Source organism: Cynocephalus volans, chromosome 5, assembly GCF_027409185.1.
Source record: "Cynocephalus volans isolate mCynVol1 chromosome 5, mCynVol1.pri, whole genome shotgun sequence".
Classification (NCBI taxonomy): Eukaryota; Metazoa; Chordata; class Mammalia; order Dermoptera; family Cynocephalidae; genus Cynocephalus; species Cynocephalus volans.
In genome coordinates, this window is record NC_084464.1 from 64,177,029 (window position 1) to 64,186,055 (window position 9,027).

A 9,027-nucleotide genomic window follows, 5' to 3' on the forward strand; every position below is an offset into this window, starting at 1 on the left:
CACTGGTGAGCATGAATTTGCATCATTAATTCTTGAGCAGAAAGATGGCTTTGATGTCTAAAAACTTTTCAAATGAGTGAAGGCCTCATTCTTCTGTTTTCAAAAGAAGGGAAAGTTAAATTTTTATTATGCTTGGGCTGGGGTGGAGAAAACCCAGTTAAAAAGTCAATTTCCATAGCTGTCATCTGAGTCAGTTAAGTGTGTCATTTAGTCCATGTATATATAGATTCACAACCAAATTTTAAGCCTATTAAAATACTTAATTACTACTTTTAAAGTATTAGTATTGAAACTAATAAAAAATAAATTCATAACCAAATTTTAAGCCTATTAAAATATTTAATCACTACTTATTTGAAGTATCAGTATTGAAACTAATAATAAAAAAAAAGGCTACTGTGTCAGCCTTTTAGCTTGCAGAAATGTCACACCATGGGAAATCATACCAAATACAGCAGAAGTTTCTGCCTCTTTTCTCAAGCGTATAAAAACAGCAAATGGCAGCTGGGAGACTACATTAGTTTCAGGAAACTTTCTTTTACAGGTTTGATAGAAAATTATAGTGAGGGTGACTGTAATGTGGCACTTGGAAACTAAGTATCAAACCCTATTTGTGACAGTAAGGAAGAAGGTGTCTTATATCATCAGCTGCCCGTGGGCACGGAACACAGAATTCCTTAATTCTTAAACTTTCTCACATAGGAATATCCACTAAGTATTTGATGATCTTCCTTGCAGTATTAGAAGTTCCAAATTCTAGAAACAGTGGCTGTCAGTGGGGAGATAGTTTATACCTTTGAGTTTTGCACAATGTATATATGTTATTACTTAATCCAAAAAATTAAATGAAAAAGATATTTACAGACAACAGTATAGCCATACTGTGGAATACTAAGCTGTCAAAGAATGAGATATTTCTGTGTAGTGACATGGAAGGAGACCCATAATGCTGAATGAAAAGAGCACGTTTTGAATGGTATATAGTTATTCATTTTTCTTTTTGCTGTTTCCTTAAAAAAAAACAAAACCCCAAAATAGCTATATACTGTATAACCCACCTTGTCTGTGCAGTACTCCAGAATATTAGGAGTAGTTTCCCCTAGAGGAGGGGTGGAGATTTGAGGGTACGGGGGGCTTTCATTTTAGATATTTTGGTATTGTTTAATTTTTTTTTACTGATTTTGTTCTCAGTTTATATTTTTAAACATTTTTGAAAACTTTGCCTAAAACTAAAAATTCAGGTAGGAGGTAACAGATGAAAAACATTAAATTGTAAGAAGTATTCAACCATAGGTTAAGTTAATGTTACATTAATCAGTAGGCCATGCTTAGTTATTAAGTAAATTTGACAAAGCAACTGCTATGGTAATTTGGAGGCATGAAAGGTCACTTCAGGCTGGGTTGGTCATGGGTATAATTTAGATGAGTAGCCCACAGTGTGGTTATTCATTTGCTTAAGTCCCTGTACCGTTGGTGTAAATAGTAACCACAGGCTTTTTTTTTTTTTTTGGTGGGGGTATGTGGTCTTAAATAGAACATAGAGATGTGTACAAATGGGGCTATGGTTTCTTGTGTTGATTCTGTTTATTCTTTAGTGTACAGAAGGTACCAAAATAAACCAATATTAACTCCTCTGGAAAGCAGGAATATGTTTTTTTATCTGTTTTCTGACTTGTAGCTGGGATGGTTCACCCAAGGGAAACGGAGAAGTGTGTGTGTGTAGGGTCCCCCCCCCCACTGCCCCCCCCGGGCCACAGTGAGTCAGTGAGCAGGTTGGCTCAGCCTGCAGAATCTGTGTGCAGATTGTACAGGGAACAGGACCTTGGTTTCTCCTTGTCACCACTGGTAATACTGTTGTCCACAAGACAGCTCTGAATAAGCTAGTGTGTGGTGTGAACTTGGTCAGCAGCAGTGATATTCAAATTGGCACTTTCTTGGCAAGAAAGCTGGTATTTTAGACAACTCATTAATCTGAGTTGAAATACAATTATAAGATATGTTGTTGTAGAGTCTAGTAATTTATTTTAGCTTTTATCATATGTTTTGTCATCCTTAGGTGCTGTTACTTATTACTGGTGCTCTTTTTAGCCTTTTATTTATAGCTTTACTTCAGCATTCAGCTGGGAAGCCAATTATTACTCTGAGAAGTTACAATGACCATGTTTGAGTATCTGTATTTTGTGCCAGTTTTCAAGTCTTGAGTTTTCCCTTTATCCTCTCATGATTAAGAAAGGTAGAGATGCTGACTACAGGTTTTTTTGTCCAAGTCTTGAAACTTTAAACATTCTGGAGGATGTTAGCTTAACTTCAAAAATAGCAAAAGAAATTATCCTTTATTCAGTAAAATAAGAGAGTTTGATGTACTTTAAGCTTTCACAATGTATAATGGATTTTCTTTAAAAAATAAAAGTCTGTTTACAGTGCCTGGAAGATACAGATCTTTAATTTCCTTGAATCTGAGTGTGTGTGCACCAGCCTTTGGGTGGAGGAAGAAATTATTGTTGCATAAGCACAAGAGATTTCACCTCCTATCCCACTTGAAGAACAAATACCTCAGAGTAAGGAGAGGTGGGCTTGTGAATCTGCTATTCCCTCAGATTCCCATGGGCATCCCTCTTATAGTGTGAGCATCTCACTGCATTAGGTGGATTTAAAAATACACATTTCTCACCGAATTTGCCTCTCATTAGTGAAATACTGCACAGTACAGTGCACAGAGTCTTTTCAAGAGCACTTTAACATATGCAGCTCTCATGGGTGCATTGACTTTAGAACCCAACTCCCACGTAAGTTACAATTCCACTGTGCTTACTCAGTACTGCACCCGGTACATGTGTGTGGGATGGTCTAGCTTTTACTGGACTCATTGTCAAGAAAAAGAAAATATTTTCTCTTCTTTCTAATGCATTAGAAATCTTGGGCAAAATATATTGTGAACAGTTTGTTACTAATGTGTTTGTTGTTAGTACTCTGTGTTCCCTGATATTTTTTTACTTCATTTATTAATTTAATGGGTTTATGCCTACATTTTACTCAGATTAGGCTTATAATATTGAAATACAACTTCTTTTCATATCTCTATATAGAGTTCTAGTTTATTTCCCGTAAGTTCTGTCAATTAAAAATGGTATATATGTCTGATAATGCAATATTAATCTATTGATAAAATGTATGGGTAGATTTCCCACACATGTTAACTGGAGATAAGTGTATATCTCTCTTTAGGAAGACACTTCTGTGATTAATTCATAACTTAACATGGAGTCATCCTTGAGTGAAAATACTTGGTGAAATATAACCTTAAATTCTCTAAACATTAAATTCCTGGTATCCACAGGGAGAGGTTTGGTTGTTCTCTTAAGTGAATTAGTTGACTATATGAAGTGTTGAGTTTTGCTAAAGCTGGGTTTTTACCCTTGGTACTGTGGCATTTTAGGGCAGGTAATTTTGTGTGGTGGGGCACTGTAGGATGTTTAGCAGCATCCCTGGTCTCTGCCTTGCCCACTAGTGCCACTAGTATCCCCACCCCAGTTGTGACAACCAAAAATGTCTCCAGACATTGCTAGATGTCTCCTAGGGGCAAAATCACCCCTGGCTGAGAACCACAGCATTAAAGTAATTTTTAACAAGTACCAAGTACATATGATTTCTGGTGGTGGTCTTTACTCAATAGATTTGACTGGTTGTAGCCAATCTGTCAAATTTTTGTGCAAGCATAAATATGAAAGTAATCTTTAGGTGTCTTGTTACAACTTTTAAAAGTACTTTCATACATACTACCTCGAAACTGAAACAATCATTTAGGAGTCTAAGAAGTGCGAGCTTTGAGAAACTGAAAAATAAAAGTTTAAAATGGAATACCCAAAATAATCTTCCTAGAGAAAGCAAACGGAGTCCATGAAAAATGGTTTTTAGTGTTTTAACTGCGCCTTGAATTCTGGCACCACAGGCATCTCCTTCCTCTCGTCCTGATTTGCCAGGTGCTCCTGGGAACAGGTAAACCCACGGCCTCATACCAGCCCTGTCAGTGAGGCTGTTGCCATTTGATGTAGTAAGAACTCCTGCTTCCTTTTACAATTACGCTGACTTTTTTCTCTCTTTAAATTGAAACCTAGTAGAAGACCTGATCATGTGTCCTATAATTTCTTCATTTTTTTCGCCCTGTGGGCTGAAGGTCCTAATGAGAGAGGTGACAGCAGAATAGAGAAGCACAGAACCTACTGCAGAACCTACATAAACACAACATCTTTTTACATTTTGAACTCAATCTCAGGAAGCTCTTTTTAATTTTTTTTCCTGTTTTTATTGATAGGAATTGATTTAATTACAAAATTTGAGGTTGTGATGTGTCCTTTTGTTTTAAATTAGGTTGTTGCATCTGCCTTTATCTCTGACCACCTTGAAGTTGAAGGCTTTGTGGTTATCTGACAACCAGTCCCAGCCTCTGCTCACGTTCCAGACAGACACAGACCACACCACAGGAGAGAAGATTTTAACCTGTGTCTTACTTCCTCAGCTGCCTTCTGAACCTACTTGCCAAGGTGAATTTAAGGACAATATTCCCATGCCTAGGAGAATGAACAGGAGCTAATGTTTGTCCATCAGGCCTCTTCCCACATGTGATTGTGTTTTGTCTGATCTGCCCCTAGAGTCAGCCCGTGAGATCATTGTGGGAATCCTCTGGGAAGGCTTCCCCACATCCTTGCAGAAAAAGGGCTGCTCACACCTGTTTACCATGTCTGAAATTCCATGAGCAGTCTTTTAGTTTTGAATGATAGCTAAGGCTGAAAATATAATACTCCTAAAAAAAAAATAGTAATAATAGTAATAAGGTAACAGAGTCTCTTATAGTCCAAACTGATAGTTTGGAGGATTAAAAACACCCCTGACATACTGTTTTTAAGCCAGTAAGTTATTTTGAGTCATTGTGTCTTTGTTTTGTAAATTATGTATGGTTATATCACACTAATATCAAAATGCTATTATAAATCCTTTGTTGAGAGATGGAGTGCCTGGGGGAATGGGAGTCCCCTAAGTGGAAGGCCCCAAAGCCAACTTGGCAGTCTCAGCTATATTAGATGAGCTCTTAAGACTCTGAGAGAAAAATGTGGTACAATGTGTTACTGAGGAAAGTACTGGCATCTCAGACGTGCAGCCACATCACTTTCAGAACATGAGAAAGAGAATTAGGAAAAAGGACTCTGTAAATTATTATGACATTCTGTAATGAAATATTAAACATTAACTTAGCAGATTATTTTATATGATCTCAGATAGAATTATACATCATTGAAAAGAAGGGGCAACCCTGTCCCAGGCCTCTTTCTTTTTGTTTTTTATTTTCTTGTTTGTTTTTCGAAGCCAACAGTTAGAGGTTGTGACAGTGGCTTATTTCTGGCATCATAACCCTGTTCTCCTGATAGAGTAGGCCTAGTCAGCCGCAGACTTAGCACACAGCAGTTGCCATTCACATGACCTGGGGGGTCCCTGCTGATGTGATCTTTGTTGCTGCAGAGAATCTGCCTCGCTGTGGTGCGCTGGAGAGCTTGGTAAATGACGTCTCCGATGAAGCCTGGAACGAGCGTGCAGTGAACAGAGTCAGTGCAATCCGATTTTTGGAAGATGAAAAAGAAGAAGAAGACAATGAAACGGTATGGAAATGGAGATTCTGTGCCTCCATGGAAGTTCAAAATTAAAAGCCTTCCAAGATTGAGAATAGCACCTAATAAGGATTTTCCTTATTTTCAAATAGTATATTCTCTATTTTGCCTTCAGCATTTAGGAATTTTTTTAGAAGACAAAAAAGTAGGTTCTTCTAGATACTAAGTCATGAAATGTAAATAAGGCAAATGGAACTTTTGATGTTATTTTGGTTTGAATAACTTATGGTGCTTCTTTTTCTTTATTTGAGATAGTTTCCTTTCTTGCCCCCACTATTTTCTTAAAATTGGGAGTTTTTTCTTTTTTATTGTTCCCAGTGAATGAAGTGTCTTCCTGTCCTCCACCCCCATTTACAGCTGTTCCATGTTGACTCCTTCCTCATGTCATGGTGTGGCTTAGTATCAGACTTCTGTCTCATCTTCATATAACCAGGTCACCTTAAACTCTGTGTACAGTGTTTGGGATCTTATTTGGATAACCTTAACAAGCTTTAGAGAAATCAGGAATAGATTTGAACAAGAAATCAGGAATAGATTTGAAAGCAATACCCATCCTTACTTTCATCTATACTTGAAATGTCTCTCAGGCATCCAACATCTACAGGAGTCGGTGACAACTCCTGACATCTTCCTACCAGTTGACTTTGGCTTCTTAAACTCCTTGCACTAATTTTCATAAGCAGAACTTTAAGGGAGTACTTGCAGCCCCAAAACAAAGGGCAGTTTTAAATTATTGGCTATAGTCATTGTTATTCCTGCTGTCACCAAATGAGATTTTAGGCATTTATAGTAGTAGAGCACAAAAGGGGAATTAGGGATGACAAAATAACTTCAGCATAAATGACTCTTTAATTGCTTACCTCAAGACTTGTTAGAGTGTGATGATTTCATCAGTCACTTTATATCTTCAGTAGTGCTTTTCCAGTATTGTTAACCTAGTTTGGTTCCTCCTGAAACTCTTGGAGAGGCTATTTAAAAGATATAAATGCTGTTTTTTGAGCTAAAGAGCACGTAACATGTTAAGTAATACAATATTTTAAAAATTTCTCATACCCTGTTACTTCCAGTACTGTGGTCTTTATTAGAAGAATGTGAACTTTCATAAGTAGGTCATAAAAATAGCACACATAGCAGCAAAATAAGAAAAGAAATCTTCCTCTCTTTCTTCCATTTTTCTTCAACTCCCATGCCTCAAGGGTTGAAGGAAGCCAGAATCACTTTGGGTAATAGTAGAAAAAACGTTATAATGACTTTAATATACGATTTTTTATTTACTCCTTTATCTTTTTCTTCCTCCACACCCCATAATTATATCTTAAATTAAAAAATTAAAAAAAAAATTTACTCTTTATGGTACCCTATTTTTATTTTATACCAATCTCAAATTTTAAAAAGTATTCTTTTATTCCAAAAGTAATCCTTCTATCGTGACTAGGTAAGTTCCATGAAACACTTTCATCTTACATTAACTACCAGTGAGCAGCTGATAAATGTACATGGCTACAAAAAAAGCTTTCCCACCCACTTTAACTCAAAATTTCTAAGAAGGTAAGATTTGTATAGGAATGCTAACGCCTTGAATCTGCATGTTTTGAAAAAGTAATGGGACAAAACCAAAACACTCACTCCACTGTTTGTTTTTAGAGAACACTTCTAAGGCGAGCCACTCCACACCCAGGGGAATTAAAGAACATGAAAAAGACAGTAGAGAATTTACGGAATGATATGAATGCTGCTAAAGGACTGGATTCAAACAAAAACGAAGTCAATCATGCCATTGACCGAGTGACCACGTCTGTGTAGAGAACCACCTCCGAGTTTTACCTCCCGTGTCTTCCCCTGCTGGCTAGACGACCCCGTCTGCTTCTGAGGAGTCTCACGCAGTCCCTTGTCTTAGCAGCACCCGCGCAGGCGCAGCGTCGTCTCCCGTGGAGCCGGCATGCCGCTCCCGCCCAGGAAGTGCCTTACTCTCATCCTTCAACTAATCACTGCACTAGTGGTCTCCCAGCGTGATTTTTAAAATTTCAGTCGTTTGTACTTAGAATACACTACTGTAAACATCTGACCTTTGTTTTTGTCTTGTGTTGGGGTAAGGAAGAGCAGGAAGGGGAGTTTTTATCCTTCTCCCTTGAAGTGCTGGGACATTTCGAATCCAAGTTCTCTTGGACCTATTGATGAGAAATAGTTTTATGTATGAGGAAAAATTGATACTTTTTTAACCTTTTCTGGCAGCTCAGATGGTGTAAATTTTAAAATTTTGTATAGGTATTTCGTAACAAAAGATATGTATTTCTTTTTTGTTATCTTGAAAATGGTACATATTTTAGTATTTGTGCAGAAAAACAAACCAGTCCTAAAGTATTTGTTTTTATTTGTACCATCCACTTGTGCCTTACTGTATCCTGTGTCCTGTCCAGCCAGTTGTGAGCAGTGGCATCCTTGAGCAGTGAGAAGAGAACAGGAATGTGGTACTTAGCAGTGTTGGATTTTAATCAGTAATCTACCTGGTGGATTTGTTTTTAACCAAAAGGATGAATTACCAACAATTTGTAAATTATGTACGTTGATTTTTAAAAAAAGATGAACCAAAGGATTAGACTGCTATTTCATTTCTTACACTTTAACTTTTTATGAGTCTTTTCTGATGAGTGCAGTGTCAGACTGCACCTACTCTGAAGGTGTGTGCCATTTGTAAAATAAAATAGAGCAGAAAAGCACAAAGAGAGAGAACTGGTTCAGAAATTCAGTGGGTAAATAAATTATGTACTGCAAAAGTATGATTTCTATTAAAGGAAGCTTTAAAAGTTTTATATTGAGATATAAAACCACAATAAAGGAAAATAACCTACTATGCTAATAGGAATGTTGCTATCTTTATAAGTGCAATTTAATTTGTAAATAGAATTTGAATCAAAGTATAACAAAATACTGCAAGATTTAATTTTAAGTCTGCTAATTTAAGGGGTATGGGGTTGTGTTTTGGTGCATTTCTGTTTCCTTTTTGTATGCTGTGATAAAGAGAGAGATGAAAAGTACCAGTCACTGTGTGGTACCTAGGAAAATCATGTTGTTTGTTTTTGTTTTTGTTTTTGTTTTTGTTTTTCCCTCCATGAAATAAACTCACCCTGGATATTGGCCATACACCATTTTAAAATTAATTATTACTTTGCATGTTCAAATGATAGCAGGTAGCCAAACTTTGACAAGGCACTCCCTCCATTAACTATCAAAATTACTGGTCAGTTTTGAGTAACTTCCTGTGGGACTTGCATCCACATGTCATTTTTCCACACAGGACAGAATGCAGAATTCCTTCACCTCTGGCTCATAATTTTGGGTTGTGGCTATCTGACTAATTGGGCTCATT

At 37.0% G+C, this 9,027-nt stretch overlaps 1 protein-coding gene across 1 annotated transcript in view; it reads left to right on the forward strand.

Moving 5' to 3' along the window:
* The window catches only part of LRRC1 (leucine rich repeat containing 1), a 117,514-nt gene extending 109,754 nt beyond the window's left edge, over positions 1-7,760 (forward strand). The window contains exons 12-14 of the mRNA XM_063097933.1: positions 4,369-4,541; positions 5,515-5,651; positions 7,305-7,760. Of these exons, the coding sequence (XP_062954003.1) occupies positions 4,369-4,541; positions 5,515-5,651; positions 7,305-7,463 (469 nt within the window). The 3' untranslated portion in view covers positions 7,464-7,760. The remainder of the gene's footprint in view (positions 1-4,368; positions 4,542-5,514; positions 5,652-7,304) is intronic.
* The last annotated feature ends 1,267 nt before the right edge of the window (positions 7,761-9,027 follow it).